Here is a 20,675-nt window from a genome sequence, read left to right as displayed (position 1 = left end):
AGAATCTTTCTCTCGAACACTCCAAGCGTCGCTTCATCGGATGTTGTCATCGTACAAGCTTCTGCGCCATACGTTAGGACGGGCATGATGAGAGCCTTGTAGGCTGTCAGTTTTTTTCGTCGAGAGAGGACTTTACTACTCAATTGCCTACTTAGTCCAAAGAAGCACTTATTAGCAAGAGAGATTCTACTTTGCATTTCAAGGCTGACATTGTTATCGGTGTTAATACTGGTTCCTAAATAAACGAAGTCTTTTACAACCTCGAAATTATAACTGTCTACAGTGACGTGGGTGCCGATACGCGAGTGCGTCGACTGTTTGCTTGAAGATAGGAGGTACTTCGTTTTGTCCTCGTTCACTACCAAACCCATTCGCTTTGCTTCTTTATCCAGTTTTGAGAAGGCAGAACTAACAGCGCGGTTGTTAAGGCCGATGATATCAATATCATCGGCATACGCAGCAATTGTACGCTCTTATAAAATATTGTTCCTGACCGATTAAGTTTTGCGGCTCATACGATGCTCTCCACCATCAGGTTAAAGAAGTCACACGGCAGCGAGGCATCCTGTCTGGAGAGGTCCTTCCTAATTCTGGCGGCGCTGCTGCTGTTGAGCAACGTCATCTTTCATAGCCGTATTAGTTTTGTGGGGATACCAAATTCAGACATCGCGGGATACAGGAAACTCCTTTCCGTACTGTCGAATGCAGCTTTGAAATCGACGAAAAGATGGTGTGTGTCGATTCTCCTTTCATGGGTCTTTTTCAAGATTTGGCGTATTGTAAATGTTTGGTCGATGGTAGACTTTCCAGGTCTAAAGCCACACTGATAAGGTCCAATCAGTTGGTTGACGGTGGGCTTCAGCTTTTCACACAATACTCTCGCTAGAACCTTATAGGCGATATTTAGAAGACTAATCCCGCGGTAATTGGCACAGATTGCAGGATCGCCCTTCTTATGGATTGGGCAGAGCAACCTTAAATTCCAATCGGCGGGCATTCTTTCATCCGACCATATTTTGCATAGGAGCTGATGCATGCACCTTACCAGCTCCTCGCCGCCATGTTTGAATAGCTCAGCCAGCAGTCCGTCGGCGCCCACGGCTTTGTTGTTCTTTAGCCGTGATAATGCTATTCTCACCTCGTCATGGTCGGGTAACGGAACTACAATTCAGTCGTCATCGATTGGGGTATCGGGATCTTCACATTCTCTGTGACATGCGCAGCTATCACTGTTTAACAGGTTCGAGAAGTGTTCCCTCCATAATTTAAGATTGCTCTGGATGTCAGTCACCAGTTCGCCGTCTTTTTTCTTACAGGAAAACGCCCCGCTCTTGAAACCTTCTGTAAGCCGCCAAACTTTCTGGTAGAATTTTCGAGCGTTCCTGTTGGCCAGCATCTCCAGCTCCTCGCAGTCACGTATTTCGGCCTCTCGTTTCTTCTTTCGGATAATACGTCTCTTTTCCTTTTTTAACTCTCTGTAGCGACCAGAATCTTATCTTAGTTAAATGATATTCCTCCCTATTGCATATATAATTATTTTTAAGTAACAATTTCAAATAAAAAAATACAGAATTTTATACCCGCTAATCATACACACTTTTGGTGTCCACACCTAAGCAAATACCAATTTGAATGTAACTTTTTCGACTTTTACGCTCCCTGGATTTTCGATATCACATCTTCGCAGTCCCGTGATTCCAGGACTAGCAACGGGATTTAGATACTATATTAGTATATTAGACTCGGATTTGTTTATATCCATTTCCAGTGCTTTGTAGAAATTATGGATCCCGAAAATACCGAAATTATTTACCAACAATCTACGAATTATCTTTATGTTCCGAAATATCCGAAATCAGAATCCCACGGTTGGCAACTCTAGTAGTAACGTAGAGGAATATAAAAACCGAAGCCATAAACGTCATGGCACTTGACCGAATCCAATGCTTTATTAATGGTATTATATTTTTTAATCCTAAAATGTGATTGGCACTCAGTAAAATACAATGAACTGTTTCAGGATGGCACTTGTCTCTTCTTGGAGCATCAAATGCCCTTTACTCCCACCCACCATAGGTATAGTGCTTTGAACTTTTCAGCAAGCAGTTGAGTGAGCGTCAAAACACTATTAAAAATTCTTCAAGAAATTTAAGAAAATTACATGCTTTCATCTAATAAGTGGGCGGGTAGTTAGACATAATGAGCGCCGCAATATAAATAACACTCTCGAGCACTTCATAGCAACCCACATTTTCACGAACCAATTTCCATTTCCAAATATTCTGCACTTATAAAAACTCTACTTTCTCGCGCATTTCAAACATTTACAACTAAGAGCAAGAATGTACGAATACCTGCGTATACAACATTTTAGTTTTCTCGTAATTGGCATTAATTTGTGGGCATTTCGAAATCAGCGCATATTGTGTGCACCCTACAGATACGGCTGCTGGACTCTGGCGACTGCAATCATCACCCTCCTCATGGGCTCCTACATCTACACCAGCGAACAGGATAAGGCAATTAAAGTGTTGACCGTCTTTCTCCAAGGAGTGCTCTCCGTAGTCAACAGTCTCATGTTTGTGGCGAAAGGTAAACGCTTCTTAGCGCTCATCGGGAACTTAGAGTCGCTGGCGGAGGGAGGTGTGAAAAAAAGCAAAGAAATTTGTTCTACTTGAATTAATAATCGTGTGTGATTTTAGCGAATGATGAGGAGCGAGAAGAGTGGGCACATGAGAATGATTGGCAACAACGCATTGTTCGGATATACTACGTTTGCTGCGCGGCTACTGGCACCCTGTATTGTATAGTGCCTGCATTTATACTATTATACAGCAGCTGCTTTACAGAGCATGCAGTGCCCATATTACCTTTTGATGCATCGTAAGTAGAGCTGCAGAGAAATGCAGAGAATCAAAGGCCTCTTTTTCAGCTCATCAACAAAGTGAACTTTACCAAATGAGCCGACAAACTGTTCCTCACCTTAAAGTGCCCTTTAACTCTGATTCATCAAAGTTAAATTTACTAGTTACAAAGAATTTTTAGTTCAACTAGTTGAGGAGTTAGGCGGTCACCGTAGCCGAATGGGTTGGTGCGTAACTACCATTCGGAATTCACAGAGAGAACGTAGGTTCAAATCTCGGTGAAACACCAAAATTAAGAAAAACATTTTTCTAATAGCGGTCGCCCCTCGGCAGGCAATGGCAAACCTCCGAGTGTATTTCTGCCATGAAAAAGCTCCTCATAAAAATATCTGCCGTTCGGAGTCGGCTTGAACCTGTAATGGCGGGACCATTTGTGGAACAACATCAAGACGCACACCACAAATAGGAGGAAGAGCAGCTCGGCCAAACACCCAAAAAAAAGGGTGTACGCGCCAAATATATATATATATATATAGTTGAGGAGCATTTCAATGGATTCTTAAATATATTCGCCGATAATTCAAACAACTTTTGAGAGAACGAAATTATGTTTGACTGCTGCTTGTCAAACTGTGAAATCAAGAATTATGGCAATACCTCCAAATGTAGATTTTATTGTTGTTTTCACACAAAGTGGTTTTTTTTTTGCCGATGATACTGTTGCAAGAAAATGCGGCAACTTCCATTGCTTTCGTTTAGTTTTCCTCTTCTTTTTATCTGTTTTTTTGCCGCACAGAGAATTGGGAAGGCGCAATCTTTTAGTCTTCTTCTTGCTTATTAATATTTAAATAATTTATAATAATTTTTTTCTTTTCAATTAAAGAGTTCCGAATAGCCCACAGGTTACCGTATTTTTTTTTTTTTTTTTGTTTTTTGTGTATTGAATAAATTCTCAAACAGCACTATTAGACCTTTAAAGCAGGACCGCGAAACTTTTATTTAATTTTCAGCTGAAAGCCTCCGATGCTAGCGCTGTTTTTCTTTTTGTTTACGTAACAACTTTATTGCTATTTAAACGTTTAAAAAATAAAATAAATTTTACCTTTTTCCTCCCACTCAGTCAGAAGACCATTGTACTACACCCGGATAAAATTCAGTAGAAAGAAAAGAGATAGGAAAAATAAAATGTGGGTGGTAAGACAGAAAATTACTTTGAGGTCACTCTTCCACAAATCTCTTGGATTCATTGATGAATCTTAAGAGATCCGAAAAAGGAAGAGCATCCATACTTAGTATATCGCAACCCAATATCCTAAATCTGTATCTGGAAAACGCCGGACAGCTACAGAGAAACTGCTCTGCAGTGTTGTCATCCTCAAGACAGAATAGGCATATCGGGCTGTCGACGACCACCATGGCAGCCATATGCTGACCACAGGCGTTGTACCCTGTGATTACACCCACCAGTACTCTAAGGTCCTTTCTGCTGAGCTTTAGGGGAAATGTCGCTATTTTCCTGTTTGGTTCTTTCACAAAGCACTTTTTTCCCTCAAACAATCATTCTTTTTCATATATAAGACAGCTGTCTGAATACCGTCTTGACAATCATCTTAATAATCAACTCCATCTTCTTCGCTGCAGGTTTCCCTTCGACACTCAGCGACCCTTCTTTTACACCATCTCTTACATCTGGTGCGTCTCATTCATAGTGTATGCCATACACGCCATTACCGCCATGGACTCGTTATTTTGTTGGTTCATCTTCAATATTTCCGCACATTTCCGCATTGTACAGCATAAACTAAAAACTGCTGCCACAGCACTCACAGAGGAGGACTACGGGAGCTTTCAACAAAATACCTCAGCAGCTTTACTCTATCATCGGCGCATTATCGAATTGACAGTGGAATTTGGCGACCTCTATGCATTCATCGTTTTTATAGAAATTTCTGTCAGTTATCTGAAGCTTTGTTTTAGCGCTTACAATCTGATCAATCTAGCTGATATATCCAGTTTTCCGGTAATCTTTGTGGGTCTTATCACAATCACTTTTCAATTATGCATTTACTGCTTTAGCGGCGAAAAAATAAAAACAGTGGTCAGTTAGTGATGATTTTTTTTTCTTCTTTTTTATTTAAAAATTAATTTTGTGTTTTTTGAAAAAATTTTGTAGAGCGAGCAGGTATCGGATTATATCTATTTGACCTTCCCTTGGGAAAACATGCTTTCGCCTATGAAGCGTTTGCTACTTCTGCCAATAATGCGCGCACAACGGCCCACTAACTTAACGGGATACCTCTTCATTGTCGATCACAGTCTTTTAGTGTGGGTAAGATGAGCTGAATGACATTTTTACTATTTTTTCGAGATAAACTTAAAAAATGTTCTGTATCATCGCAGATATTTAAAACTACTGGCTCGATTATCGGTTTCCTGTCTGCTACGAAGGGTGAAAAACAATTGGCGTAAACTAAATATAAATAATAAATTAAAAAACGTATTTAAAAATAAGAAAGGCGAAAAACGAATACGAAAAAACACGAATCTGCGCAAGTTCGAAAAATCAAGGCATCCAGTAGATTTCAAGTTGGAGTGACGAAGGAGTGGGGCGAAGAGAAGAGTCGCCTAAAAATTCTTTAAAAATATTTTAATTTGTATTATTTCATACCCCTATAATTTGTTACAGTTTATGATGACGATTTTTCTCAGATGCTTCTTTAACTTAGGTCGGTGTGTGTGGCACTGGCTGGGCATTCGAAAATATGTGGTTTCTACACCCACTAAGGTCTAGAAGATTTTTTCATGAGTTTATTGATCTCAGGCGCACACAAACTCCAAAGTTTGCTGCGACTGACTTACAATTTTGACACGATATTCTAGAGATGTTGTGCATTCATTAAATTAAATAAAAAAATAAAAACAAAAAGTTTAAATATTTACGATCTATGCTGCCAGTTCTCGAGTTTTAATTAAATTCCCGAAGCTTAATTGCCTCGTTTAAGCTGAGAAAATGGTTTTCGCTTTCTGCCACAGACGTCTTCAAGGTAAGTCATGAGTATAAAGAATGGATATCTTTTTGAATGGGTTAAGCTACTAAGGGTTGCATTTTTCAAAAACTTAATTAATTTTAAACATAAAAATGGTGATACATTCAGATAGAAGTACTTTTTACAATTTTGTGTACATTTCCATGGACTTCAATATAATCTGGTTTGCCATTTTTGCTAAAGCAAACTGCACGCAATTGAAGAGCCCACAAAACTAGCGAAGAGTGAATCTGAAAAAGATGTGAAATGTGCATACAGACCCACATACCCATGTGAGATTTTACGTATTTTAGCATAAATTAGCTTGGCTTTTTGTCGGTCCGCGGTAAATTATACACATAAAAGAATTTTCAAACTTTTTATACGAAATTCGGTGTCTGAGCGGTGCTAATCTACACCTCCGCATTCTAATATTTCACAATTCGGAGATGCTTTTCTGTACATTCATATAAATCTATTAAAAGTATTTGCGGGAAGTGTTGATTTTCCTCTTTCATTCAAAAAAACGGCGGCTGAAGCGCATCGAGAGCTACAAAAAGTTTATGGAGACGCTGTTTTAAGTAAAACAACGTACCGAGATTGGTTCCGTCGCTTCAAATACGATGATTTTAATGTCTAGCTGACCAGCAGTTCCATTCATATGAAGACATCAAAAAATGGCTTGATCCGCCGATAGCCTCAAAAGATGAACAGTTTTACCACGACGGTATACGAGATCTACCAGAAAGATGGGAAAAAGTAGTAGCCAGCGATGAGCAACTCTTTCAATGATTCACTTGTAACCATTTTTTCAGAATAAAGTTGTATTTTCATCAAAAAAACAGCGAGAACTTAGTTGCGCACCTAATAAAAGAGAAACAAATGGACTGTCAAAGCTTATCAATAAGTCCCTCTGCTATAGTTTTAACGCAGTGTAGGTTTGGGAAATATATATTTCACAAGGTCGTAGACTTTGCTTATTAAGTAAAGTGTTTTTATTATTATTCGCCTGATCTCGATCGGCTTGAAATGCTCCTTCCTAAATTTTTGTCCAGGTCATGAAATCCTAACGTCATTCCCATTCATAGCTGAATGGGTTTCACAGATACTCTAAATTAAAAAAAAAATAATAATAAATAATTGGCGCGTACACTTCTGCTAGGTGTTTGGCCGAGCTCCTCCTCCTATTTATGGTGTGCGTCTTGATGTTGTTCCACAAATGGAGGGACCTACAGTTTCAAGCCGACTCCGAACGGCAAATATTTTTATGAAGAGCTTTTTCATGGCAGAAATACACTCGGAGGTTTGCCATTGCCTGCCGAGGGGCGACCGCTATTAAAAAAATGTTTTTCTTATTGTACAATAATTTTGGTGTTTCACCGAGATTCGAACCTACGTTCTCTCTGTGAGTTCCGAATGGTAATCACGCACCAACCCATTCAGCTACGGCGGCCGCATCAAAAATGTCTTTAAAAGTCGACACAAATGTGATAGATGTCAATTTTTGTGTCTACGGCACTTTTCAAGATTTCAAGTACTATGAAAATCCGGTATCGGGTGGAATTACCTGATCAGGAGTCCAAACCACTTTGATAAAGCCCAATCAGTTGATTGATTGGTCGATGCCGAGCTTCAGTCTTTTTCACATCAAGCGATTAAGTGAACTTCTTTCTCTTACTCATAAGTCCAACATTTAAAGGTTCTAATAAATGTAAAAAAAATATTGGAGTCATGTTTTGCTTGCCTTAAGCCCCAATTGAGTGGTTTCTCTGGTTAGCATTCATCCGTATGAGCCTTTCCTTCCCTCAAACTTTTACGTAGTTTAGTAATTAAGGCGAACAGGCATTTCAAATTGTGCGCCATCTCCGTGCGATTGTATAAATTGCACTTGCAACATTGGGCAGTAATCACAGCGCAATATAGAAATCTTTGTACCCGGATAAAAAGCCAGAAAAAACTTGTTCAATGTCAGTTTGTGAAACTGCGGACAAACGATCGGCCGACAGTAAATTTGTATGCAAGAAGCGAGTGTTTTTTCTTCTTCTTTCTGTGACAGGAATGCCGCACAAACTTTGTATCAACGCTGTGCAAAACCTTTCTAAACCACGCAAGCGAAGTATCTGTTAGAAATTGCGCAGAAAGTAGTAAATTTCCAGACTTGTCCATCAGCGAGCCGAGCAACCACATTATTGGAAGTCATTGAACCTCCACATCCAACCAACAGCAGGTTGCTGCTGCAAGTGAATGCGATTCCGAAGCATGCACGAAGCTTGCTGCAGGTTGCATGCCACCAAACATAGTTGAATGCCAATGCCAACCGATGATCAATAACCGGTCAACAAGCACAGCGGCATATTGAATTAGAATCTGTGCCGCTTTTAAGCTGGAGCATGTGTACATATGTATGTGTGTCTGTAGGTGTTCCTATATGTTTACTCGTACTTCTGTATGTTTGTAAGTGCTTAAGTGATGTGTTAGTGAACGATTTAAGAAATTTGTTAATAATATAAATAACATTGGTTCTTTAATGTGCAACATGCAACACACAACTTACAACTTATAAATACTCGTGGCGTCTTCGCACAGTTTAAGCTGGTTAATATGTGAAGCGCTCCTGTGGCAATGCATATTTACAGATGGCTGCGAAAATTCAAGCACCCATTACAATCACTAACTAATTGGCTCTTATGCAGCTATGCAAGTTATTCTAACTGTAACCAAAAAGTGGTCGGTTGACTTACGCACGAACACTTTTATTAAAAGTGATGTAGTATAAAGAATGCACATTTGCTGGGCAATAAAGGAGAATTTTCATAAAAAAATATGGTGCAGCGAGAATCGGCTAGAATTTGGTTTTTATAATTTTAGCTTTTAGCATTCGGATAGGATATACATTTAAATGATTGTATAATATCTCAAGATTGGAGCACTGCGATTTGAAATATCTATTTATAATATTTCTGTGAGCCCAACTTCCTCAAAAACAACTTTTGTATTTGCCCTATTTTATTGATTTTTTTTTCTCCTCTGGTAAAATATGTTTACCTAGCTGCTTGTCCTGCTTATGTATCAGTGCCGGTCACGATGCCAGCACATTGTTTGGCGGTTTCGACTTCCGAGTTGCCTCAAGCTCGTTGTTAACGTCGGCGATTCCCTCGCTTTCACCATCATTGGAGCTAGGTTGCCTTGCACTTTCCTTCCGTTAGTCTACCACTTTATGGGTCGTAGTTTCTATCAGCGCCAATCCAGATTAATTAGGTACATTGTATCTTTGCCCTTATCTTATCCGTTTAGGAGTTAGTACCTGATGACCCTAGAGATGTATCTCAACTAGATGCGCCAGTCGAGATGTTTTATTATTTTTTCCATATTTTAAAAGTAAAATATGTAAAGAAATTTCGCTATACCATATTCCCCCACAGTCCACAGCTTCTCGTTGAGGTGGACAGCTATCAGTGAGTTCCAATGCAAAAATACAATCCGCTACCGGCCGAATGTAAACAAGTCCGATGGGCATCCTGCCGGATGTTTATTGACCGTTCCATCCAGTCATATACCCACATTAATTCGACATTTCCAGACGATCTCTCTAACATGCGTATGCAAAGCTATGGTACCGCCTTCCAAATTCAGCTAATGTAGCTGCATGGAGTTCCCAGGAAAGTTCATCGGTTGGCTCATGTCATTCAATGTTTTCGGATGTTTTGAGTATGAGAAGTGTATCAGCAAAGTTTGATCCAAGACTGCTTAATAGTTACCAAAAGAGCATCCCTCAGCAGCTGTTGAATGACGCCAATGATGATCCTTTTTTGTTCAGAAGGTCATAACTAGAGCTCTCGATTTTGCTCGCACTTTTTCGAGTAATTCGAGGTATGCTTTTGATTATTTATACTTTTTTGTTAGCATTTTTTTCCAGTTTTAAAAATTATATATTTAAATTGCCCTCTCTATGAGAATTTTTCTTAATCTTCTCAGGTTAGAAAGCTTAACTCAAATCATTTTGAACTTTTTTCACATCAAATTCACATTTGACCTAGAATTTACGCCTATTTATACGTACTGAAAATAAAGTTTCAATGTAAATTAATAAATCTTAACTGTTAATCGCAAATGTCAATATTTTTATAACGGCGCATGAACTATGTTGCAACCTTGCTGCTCTTGCTAAACAAAGTGCTTTTATGTCGTATATTTAGAACATTAAACTTCACCATGAACATCTTTACAAGTCATCTATTCGTCGTTGAAATAATGAATTTAAGAGTTGCATTGCGCACAGTAAAAAATACAAATATTTGCCTATTCACTTATTGAAGTCGCTGTACTTTATTTCCTATTCTAGGCGTAGTGCATCGAATTTGATTCGAGACTAACAAAGCTGAAATGTAACTATTTGTTTTTCTAGTACTAATCTGTGGATATTTTTTAAGCACATACAGAACGTATCTATCTTCATATATGAATGCTTATTTGCATGTATATAAGTACGTAAATAAACACGCTTATTTACAGATATGATAGGCAGTTTAAAGTAAATTATCATTGAACTAAGCGTGGAGAATTCAAAAAGCCATATAAGGCAGAATCCATGTACCATGTGAATGTGTGTATGTATGTGCATATCTTACCGCCTGCTAACGTTAAGGTACAATAAAAGTACCATAGGTACACATACTTGTGGAAGCTGTACTAAAAGTAGCACTCTTCGATTTTAGTTCCGCAACTCGTCTTGTTTACTTTGTTGTGTTGAAGATTCACACAGTTTTCCGGCCTTAAGTTCTTCTGTCGCAGTCACTAATTACATTTACTAATAAAACATCGCTAATTGTTCATGACAAACTATGTGAAGCTTTGTATGGGTATTGAGAAAAAAAAGTCGGAAGCCATAAGCCTAAAAAATAAATAAGAAAATTTATTGTATTTACGGCTCATCTCCACATTTTACATACGAGTTCACATTGCAGTATTCACCGTTAAATCTTGTTTACCAGTTTTTAATGTAGTTTTTATTAAGAAAACAAATTATTATCGGCGCAGCTGTAAAGTAATTAAATTTTTGTTATTTCATTGATTTTACTTTTTTTTAGCCGTTTATGACCTTACGGTTTATGATTTTTATAAATTTACCTTAGAGCAGATATTACACATTTTACTACAAAACCCGTTAATCAACGGTTTAATATGCTGGGCAAGTAAGGTATAAAAAATGGGCGTTTAAAATTTTTTAAATAAAAAAATTGTATACCCTTTTTCCCGAAATAGCCGCGTTTAAGTTGATCCGTTCGACCCACCTCTTATTTATTTTTTTATTTTTTGGTTTGGTTTTTTGGTCAGCCTAATAAGCATCTTTACTAACAAAGAAAAGACAGCTTACGTGAAAATTTTTATTTTATTTTTCAAAGTAGAGTCTTTTTAGAGCGATGAGACAAGAGGCCTGGCTTTGTAATAAAAGAAGGGTTTAGACTAAGATTACCACGTAAACAATTTCTTTACAGATGGATCCAAAATGGCAGAAGGAGTAGGAGTGGCAGTCTTCTGCCCGCAGTTTGATCTCCAAAACTATTTCATTTCTATGCCATAACCAAAGCAACTGAATTAAGGTAGAAATTTACTCCTCTCGACACTCGCACAAACATCTTCATCGATAGTCAAGCTGCTATTAAGCAAACATGGTTGTAATGACTAGTTCGGAATGCGTGCAATAGTATAAAATGGACGAGTTCTGCGAGAATAGACAGGTCACAATTTACTGGGTACCAGGGCACAAGGGAATAGAACGAAATGAGAAATTTGACGAGCTTGCTAAGGCAGACACCCGCTTTCCTAGGATGAATACGCCGAACATATATCCCTCCCTCCCAGTTTTGAAGACTGAACTAGACGAGGAACTAGCTCTGAAAGCACAGTCTATATGGGAAGCCTCGACCGACCACAGGATTGCCAAAATAATGCTACGAACTTGCAAGACGAAAAGAACCAACTTTATTTTATTACTCCCAAGGAAGGAATGTAAAATATTCATTGAAGGACAGGGTTGCCCATATTCGACGGACCCATGTGTTTTTGGGCCCATTCCAATCGACGAGGCTTGTCCGCAGGCAACAATCTTTGCGTCAATTGAATCTTATGCGGGAATAAATGCAAATCAATGCGGATAATTCGTTGTAAAGTGGTCCGAGCAATGCCCAACTGCTGAGAACGGCGATTTTGGGATGTCCTTGGCGACGTCTCAACACTGGCCCGTACAAGAGCAATTTGGCCTCTTTGGGTAAGAAAGAGCATCACCAGTCGAAAACCTTTCGTACAAACGTTTAATGGTGTTCTTAGAAGGCGCACTTTTCACATTATTTAATTTTTTATACACGCGTTGAGTTTTCACAATTGACTTCTTTTGTTGAATGTAAATTTCAACAATTTGGGAGGGCTTGCGTGGCGAGTACTGTTCCATGGTAAAAATCAGCTTGGACTGATGCTTCCAACGCAGTATGTCATTAAGCGATCTGACGTCTCTGTCAAAAGATACAGGGTTGTCAGATGGATCCGTCGAATATTGGCAGCCCTGTACTGACGGGACATTTTCTCACTTCATATCACGCAACAAAAAGGGATTGGTCTAGAACGACGCGTGTAACTTATGCGAAGAAAAAATGGGTACGTTAGAACACCTCCTTTGCCACTGTGCCGCTCTAAGAAGAACTTGTTACCACTGCCTGGGATCGTTATACTTTTTATCTCCGAAGGATGTTGCTGACAAAAACTCGCCAAGACATGTATGACGAACAATGTTTAACACGACTCCAACAACACTGTTAACACTACGGGCCCTTGTGGTCTATGTGAGATCTGTTCAGATCAGCCAGATACAGCTAAGCTAATTTAAAGCGATTAGTTTATTTCAACGATATTTTCCCACTTTTTTAAATAGAATTCAACTGTCACAAGCGTAGGCTGCTAGGAAAAAAAAAATTTTCTCAAGCGTTTTATTTTAATTTTCAAATTATTCTCCTTTTAGAGCGACGAATTTGCTTCATGTATTTAAATTTTTAATATTTTCTTTCAAGTAGGATCCAACTTTTACAAGGGCAGACTCATAAAAATACAAAGAGTTTTCTAGAATATCTTATTTTTCAATATAGACTTACGTTTGGACCAACCAATATAGTCCAACTGTTTTATGCCTTCCGAAAAATATTCTTTCTTTCACCTTCTTTCTTTCCCCTAGAAATATCTCTGTTTCTTATTTCACGCCTTTAATTGAGGGAAATATCTTACCACCAAATCATTTTCTTATGTCTAGAAGCAGGTAATATACACAGGGTGTCAAACATAAAGTATACTAAAGCTGAAGGAAAAATTCATTCGCGTTTTCGCTACACTGCTGACACCCATTCTGCGGAAAGAATCTTCCTACTCACATACACATTTAGCATGAGATCTTTTTTTGAGGTCTTTATCATGTCAGTTCTTTCGCGCGCCTTCATTCTACGATCCTTTATTGTACGAGCAGCTTCTGCAGTGAGAGCGTCTATAGTACGACCACAACGGGGCTCGGCACGATCCAAGTTCCTGCTGGGCTAATCAAATACCTTTCACAATTCATAGCTCAATGGGTGAAGGACTCCCAAAGATCTGTGGTTGTCCAACTTATGTTGTATGTAATCAGTGTTTACAGAGAAGAGATATGCCTGATGGTATCTGTGAGACAAATTCTCTCTGCGGCTGTTACTCGATTCCATCGGGTGATTTTTTTTACACCTTGAGAACTTAAAATGATAATACAAAACAGGAATATTGTTGGGATGAATTTTTTATCTTAATCTGGCAGATAATTTCAATGAATTTATTTTTTCCGGCATATGTCCGTCGCGGCTACATAGTCGAGTCCATGAGTCCACTTTTTTACAACTTTTTCCAATAAATCTAAGCCCAATCACAAACTTTTATCGAAATTGCAAACATCTGCATGCACTTTTATAACCCATTGAATTTTGGTAAAATAAAGTACAAGTTTGAAGAGGCTCGCAAACCGCGTTGACTTTTGACAATTTTTTTGCTGACATGGCTAGCATGGCTGGGTCATGTCGTTCGAATAGATACAAATGCTCCGGCTTTGAAAGTATTTGATGCGGTTCCAGCTGGTGGTAGCAGAGGAAGAGGAAGGCCTCCACTGCGTTGGAAAGATCAGGTGGAGAAGGACTTGGCTTCACTTGGTGTGTCCAACTGGCGCCGGTTAGTACGATAAAGAAACGACGCGCTTTGTTAAACTCGGCCAACTATATTATACATCCGTTATACGGAGAAAATCCAGAATATGTAGTTAAATTTTCAAGTTATTAGTTGGCAACGTAATGTTGGTAGTAGACCGATTTAAATTTGATGGATAGACCAGCTTACCAAACAGTTTCATATAAAGTATTCAATGGAGCCATGAAGCAATAATCGAGTTCCAAGAAACGTAAATTTAGGTATGTAAGCTTTACGCAATAAAGCAAAGTGGTTACTTGCTATGCTTAAAAGCCTTAGCCAGTCAGTCATTAGAGCAACATCCAAGTCATCCGACAAGACAGCCTTTAAGGGGTTATACGCAGTTATGACTTTCAAAAAAATCGATTTTTTTATTGCATTTTTGTAATGTACATATATTCAAAAGCATACGCACGAAATTTGAAGTAGATCTAAGCAATACTTTCGGAGTTATACCTAAATATGTAGAGATGCCTCGGCACGTTTTAAGGTAGGTATTGAAACTTTAAACGTGTTTTTTTCAAAACGGCATTTTTCAAGTCGGTGTACACGATATCTCGAAAACGGCTTGTTTGATCGGTCAACCGTTTTAACTCAATCTTTAAAGATACATTTTCTAGTAATTAATCGTTCCTTTGTAAATCTGATACTTATTTTCCATTTTATAATCAATTTACGGCCAAATTTTAACGTAAAAATCGAAATCATTTCTTTTAAAAGCTGCCATTTTGTGAAAATTCACTATTTTGATTAGCCGAACGATTAATTACTAGATAATCTAATATATTAACAAAATTTGTTTGGTTTTTTGATTTCAGATAATCCAATCCTGAGTTACGATGTACACCGTAAATCGTCTTTTTTTAAAGGAGGTTCCAGAAATCGCCTGCAGCGCGCTCTATAATCAACATTTTCATAAATAAAAAATTTTGTTACGTTCTTGAAGATGCTTTTATAACCGCCAAAAATTTTCAAATTAAAATATTCTGAAGTTTCTTCAGGATAAATCCTTGACAACCCGTCTTTTATTTGCTTCATAACTGCGTATAACCCCTTAAATGAAAGGACGAGTTGACTCAATTGAGAGCGGAAGACTTGGTGGTTGGAATCATTCGAGTAGTTTTCTTTTTCTGAAAAATTCAACTCCTTCTGAATCAACACCATGTCTAATCGGGTCTACGAATTTTTTTTTCTGAGAATGTACTACTTATAAGAAGGGCCTACGTTTTTTGAGTGAACGACACTCTGTCTCAGCTTTAGTTGACCCAATCGATATACTGAAATCTACCGCATAAATCTTATTCCCTCTCCGCTTCCGATGTCTTCTACTATAACTAAATTGGAGTCCAGCCATCCAACCTCCATCGTCTGATTGCTCAATTGCTCGTTTGGAAATGTGTTTAATCATTCATCCACTTTATTTAACACTTTTCACTAATGACATACAAAAATAAAAATTGTTTAAATCATTTGTATTTTATATTCGAAATGCAGTATCTTTTAGGCCTAAGTTAATGTTTGGAAAATTGTCTTCCAACTTCGATTCTTAAAAACTAAATATTTTATAATTCGATTTCGCTCAAATTCACTAATTGTATTACTTTATTAAAGTGTTAATAGTATGCATTGCATCAGTACAGTCTTGCCACTTAGTAGCCTTCAACTTGGCGACATCTACCGTAGCTATCGCGTCGTTGGCCCGGCATGCACAGTGAATCGTTTGCTTCCTTGACGATAGTATCAAAGAAGTGCTCCCATTCAATGTCATCCTTCAGTTCGCGTGGCGGCACATACAACTCACCGATCCGTGCATTATCATCGCCATCGTCCACCAACTGCGAACGTTCTACAGCATCATGGGGTGCTTCGAAACCTTTAGCATTCGACTCGGGATTGAAATAGATGCGTGGCGTATCAATCGGCGGATATAGGTACGTAGCACCTAATGAGTGCTCGGCACGGTAAACAGGCTGTAAATCGGCGTTGGTGTGATGTATGCTATTCGGTGAACTGACGCGATTCGAGTCAAGATAATTATCACCACGTATGGCTCGCGAAAGGCGATAATAGCCGGCCCCACTGTCAGTGGGTATAGCCGCTGCAGTGGTTGTAGTGGTAGAAATCGTAGCCACATCGCCAGTCGGTGCATTAGCACCAGCCGAAAGACCTGGTGCCAACAATTGATTGTAGCTATCGAGGTAGTTACCGGAAATGTGCGCCGGTGCGGCGTTCAGCTCCGGCGGTGGCAGCGCTTGTATGACAGTGGGCTCAGCTTCCAAATGATATGGTTTGATGAGATGCTGATAGGCGAGCGGATATGGCGGTGGCAGCACATCCACCGGACGATCGGGATCGTCGTTTGCGCCAATGTCAAAACGTGATGCTGTGCGGCCCTCAATGAAGTCCGTTAGGCGGTTTGAAGATGCGCCCAATGTGGCAATAGACGCCGGTGAAGAATGCGAGCCAATGAAAGCGTCAAAGGGCGTTTGCGCATAGGAAGGTGCTGTCAGATAACCCCGCGATGCGTCCAAACTGTTTGCTGCAGGCCGACGCGCCACATAATGCAAGCTTCCTGGCAACGAGTCTGATGACTTTAATGGATGGCGATATTTGTTTGGGACAGCGGGGTTTGTGAAATGTTTACGTTTCGATTTGGAGCGCAACGAATTGCGTCTCATTGCCGACTTCGCAAGCAAATCGAGAAAGTTGAGACCCTCTGACGGCGAGGGTGGTATGAAGACAATCATGAAATTTTCCAAATCGGCGCGTATATTATACTGACCCTCCTGTCGCTGATCGTAGGTAACGACACGACGCTGTGTTGTGTCAATATCGCTATCCGGAGGCAAAAGCGCAGTTGGTGGTGATGATATGGGTAACTCAGTGAGCATTTCGCTTGAAGCTTCTTCCTCCTTTAAAGGTTTGGCCTGCGGTGTTGTAGCACTAGAAACAGCTACAGCTGCAGCAGCGGGCACAGTGTTCGTTGGTAGCGCGGATTGTGTAGTGATGCCGCCACTACTTTCGCCTGCAGCTGCACCTTCAGTTACTCCAGCCAATTCAATTGCCGTTGTTGAAGCTGTGGTTGTCGTAGTTTTTGTTGCTGGAGTTTCTTTTATGGAAACAGAGTTATCGCCAGCAGACGATGACTCTTCACTACCCAAACGCGATGCAGCAATAGCACTTGTTACGCTAGCAGGCAACGCATAGCCTGCCGATGTGGGCAAATTGCCAAACCTGTGGCCCGCTGCCGCACTAACAACGGCCACGAAAACCAAAAGCGCGAAACGCATCTCTTATATTTTTGTTTTTGTGCACGCAATACTTTTGAGCTTAAGACGCGTTAGTTAGTTCTTCGATTTAGTATTAAAATTCAAAGCGTATACGAGCAGAGCACCAATTTTAAACGTACCTAACTCTCACGCGTTCCAAACGCAACTGTTCTGTGTTGCGTGCGAGCGGTCAGTTAACACTTCGCGGCCGTACGTCTCAATGCTTCGGGCAGTGGGAAATGCGCTCCAACAGTTGTTCAGAGAATTTTTGTGTAGTTCATTCTATTTTTTATTAGTTTGTTTTTATTTGTATTTAACTGCGCAAACGCAGCTTGTCTTGGCTCAGCAATGGACGACCCGTCTCAGCTCATCTTCTTTCCGTTGTTAATTTAGCTTTCTTCTCTGTTGTCACCGGCAAGGTGGTATGGCAACTTTTCTTCTTGCCATCACTTTTTGCTTACAGTATTAATGTTTTTATTTACGTATTCAATTACGTATATTTGTATGTATGTGTGTATGTATGTATGTAGCCGTGGTCATTCTACACACAACGTGACTTGATTTTTCGTTTGGTTGGAATTTGTTCCATTTAATCCAAACTCTACGTATTTAAAAAGCTTTGTATTCTCCGGTTACATTTTTTAAATTTGGGTCATTTCTTTTCAAGTGGGAGCTTTCAATTCCAACCACTAGTAGACTATTAATATATCCATTCGTAAAGGGTCTAGGCAAAAGGTAAAGGCGAAGAAGAGATTAACAAAGCATTAACTATTGCTCAATAATTTTTCTCTATTAGAGGGACTAAACCTTCCGAATAATTTTGGATGTAACCTCGGCCACCGTAGCCGAATAGATTGACGAGTGACTGCCATTAGGAAGTGCTTAATTTCGAAACCCCGTATACAAAATATCCATTGAATGAAAATTTTCTTTCTAATAGCGATCACTCCTCGGCAGACAATAGCAAATAACCGAATATATTCCTGCCATGAAAGAGCCCTCATAGAAAACCATCGGCCGTTCGGAGGCGGCGTAAACTGTAGATCCCCCTATTTGCGGAAATCATTAAGACAGGCAGCACCACGCTGGCGCTGTGCTACGCCTTACTGTAAACCTGTCCACTTGTTTTTTAAGTGAAACTGAATAGTTTCCGAAAGTATACCAGTCTTCGGTCTACCAACTTCGTGAAGGCCAGCTTGGATAACCAAAAGAACTGATTACGCAATTAGCGGAAGACCGATCATTGAACGCCTTCTTGGGCACATCACGAGTATTTGCTGAAACCGTTATTTTTTTTCTTCAGTCTGCTTATGTGATTCGCCCGTGGTAGATGTGCCACATTGTGGTCTTGGAAAATATCTGTAAAAAAGTGGCCGGGCTTGGGTTTTAGACTGTCACACAGTTTATTCAAGAACTAGATTTTTGATATCTGCTTGTGATCCTGGCGTCCTAATGTGTTACGCACTCTACGAAGGAGTTAGCCGAGTACCTCATTTTAACTAATTCTGTTATGAGATGGTGTACTTATATGGTGAGACCCCGTAATTTTGTCGAGCAACAAGGAAATGAGATATGAAGTCTCTTTGAAGCACTCTTAACCACTTCTACGAATATTGGTGCAGAACAGCTAGGTTGGCCGCAGTGGAGAGTAAGATTTGTAATGCATATTACTAGGCAGTAGCCATATTACTATTCGCCTGTAGAAGTTACAGAAAAAGGGAATCCGTTGGTTGGAAAACAGTGAGGCATGCAGACCTAGAGGATATCCCGACCTCAAAAGAATGTTTACCCTACCTTTTTAGATTGTTTAAAGTGTTTCCCTGCTGAGTCTATTCAATTACATTGTTTCAAGAATACTACATCTTTTCGGATAGCTAAGAAGACATGCGAGGGTCTGCATGCAAAAATAAAAACTTATAACAGGTTCTAGTTTCTTGCTCCCTTCCGAATAATAGGATTTGTTCACATCTGAAAAATAGCGATTCGTTTCTGCAATCACCTCATCGTTTGAATAAAATCCCTTTCCCGCCAGCCATTTCTTTAAATTTTTTAACAAATAGTAGACTCAGGGATCCGAGAGAGCCAAGTCGGGAGAATAGGGGTGATGTGAAATGTGAACCCTATTTCCATTAATTTTGTGACCACAACTGCTGAGACGTGATCTGGTGCGTTGTCGTGATGGAAAAGGAAAATCACTCGACTTCCTCGAATCAAACGAATGCCAAACACAAAGAAATAGACCGATCTGGCTGAAACTTGGGATGTGTTCTTCCAAGAGTGTATGTTCTTTCAGTAGTGTCATCTCGCTGACTTTGCACGAACTTTTCAAATGAACCTCGTACTAGTATTTAATATAATTGGGAGAATAGTTTCGATGCAATTTGAATTTTTTTGTTGTTTAATAATCTGACGTAGGAAACACTTGGTGAAAAATTGGAAATTTAAAACTTTATCAACACCGATTTCTGCAGCCAAAGTAATCAAATATGCAAAAAATGGGGTCATGAACCCGCCATCGACCAGTTGAGTTGGGTTGGTTGGTTGCTTGAAGCGGTGGTTCATTCAGAATCCAACTAGCGCGTCCGCACCAATTTGTTGCCAAATCCTCGCTACTAACTTGTTTACCAGTTATTTACAGCATGACTATATTCAGTCTGTGCGGCTTAAGAACCTTATTAGGTTGCTGACGTGTAAGCCAGACAGTTGTTCGAGACTTTCGAACAGTGGTTTACCCAGGGTTGACGTTCTCTCCTTCCATGAGGCAGGGTAGGGTCAGAGAAAATGGAAAAACATTCCCTGTTTCTTTGGTTGTTTACAACTGTGACAGTGTGTATGCTGAGGGATGCCCATTTTGGCTGCTTGTTCCACGATAGACCAAAAGCCAGTTATGACTGCCGTGAGTCTCCAGGCGTCTCGTTGTTTCATGCTAATCAGTGCTGACGTTTGTTTGAGGTTGAGCTGATTTTGCATTTCGTCTGGTCTCTCCATCTACAATCCGCAATTCGAAGGTATTTTAAGGAAATTGCATTCTTGATTGCACCCAGTGGTGTGAGTACCGATTCTGCAAGAATGTTATTCATGGCAGCTCCACCTCTTGTTGGTTCATCTGTTTTTTCGTTACCTTCATTGTTCCGTTGTCCCGGGACACAGGTATCTATGATAGTATATATCAGCTGCAACACCACAATCCATTTTTGAACTATCTATGTAGACCGTAGTGTTGAAATTGTTTAGTAAAAGGTTCTTAATCCATACCTCCCGAGATGGGAAGA

The 20,675-nt window shown here is 39.6% G+C and overlaps 2 protein-coding genes across 2 annotated transcripts; one reads left to right on the top strand and one right to left on the bottom strand.

Annotated features, from left to right (window-relative positions):
• The first annotated feature begins 2,342 nt into the window (after positions 1–2,342).
• Positions 2,343–5,333, top strand: LOC128863383 (odorant receptor 45a-like). The gene is made up of 5 exons (XM_054102513.1): positions 2,343–2,643; positions 2,703–2,883; positions 4,506–4,962; positions 5,038–5,193; positions 5,265–5,333. The coding sequence occupies exons 1-5, from the start codon at positions 2,343–2,345 to the stop codon at positions 5,331–5,333; spliced, it is 1,164 nt and encodes a 387-aa protein (XP_053958488.1).
• A 10,196-nt stretch (positions 5,334–15,529) lies between these two features.
• On the bottom strand, positions 15,530–17,583 carry LOC128863055 (uncharacterized). The gene has a single exon (XM_054101954.1). It carries the CDS (start codon positions 17,422–17,424, stop codon positions 15,784–15,786), a length of 1,641 nt encoding a protein of 546 aa, XP_053957929.1. The 5' UTR covers positions 17,425–17,583; the 3' UTR covers positions 15,530–15,783.
• Positions 17,584–20,675: the final 3,092 nt, after the last annotated feature.

The sequence above is a fragment of the Anastrepha ludens genome, chromosome 5 (genome assembly GCF_028408465.1).
Source record: "Anastrepha ludens isolate Willacy chromosome 5, idAnaLude1.1, whole genome shotgun sequence".
NCBI lineage: Eukaryota > Metazoa > Arthropoda > Insecta > Diptera > Tephritidae > Anastrepha > Anastrepha ludens.
The sequence above is the reverse complement of the archived record's forward strand: the minus strand, read 5'-3'. Positions and strand labels throughout refer to the sequence as shown.

What these genes read in the sequence shown, in the direction of transcription:
- LOC128863055 (XM_054101954.1), bottom strand. Translation starts at nt 17,424, where the DNA reads ATGCGTTTCGCGCTTTTGGTTTTCGTGGCCGTTGTTAGTGCGGCAGCG.
- LOC128863383 (XM_054102513.1), top strand. Translation starts at nt 2,343, where the DNA reads ATGTACGAATACCTGCGTATACAACATTTTAGTTTTCTCGTAATTGGC. An exon ending in AGAGTCGCTGGCGGAGGGAG is followed by an intron (nt 2,644 to 2,702) that starts GTGTGAAAAAAA and finishes GTGTGATTTTAG; the next exon opens with CGAATGATGAGGAGCGAGAA. An exon ending in ATATTACCTTTTGATGCATC is followed by an intron (nt 2,884 to 4,505) that starts GTAAGTAGAGCT and finishes TCTTCGCTGCAG; the next exon opens with GTTTCCCTTCGACACTCAGC.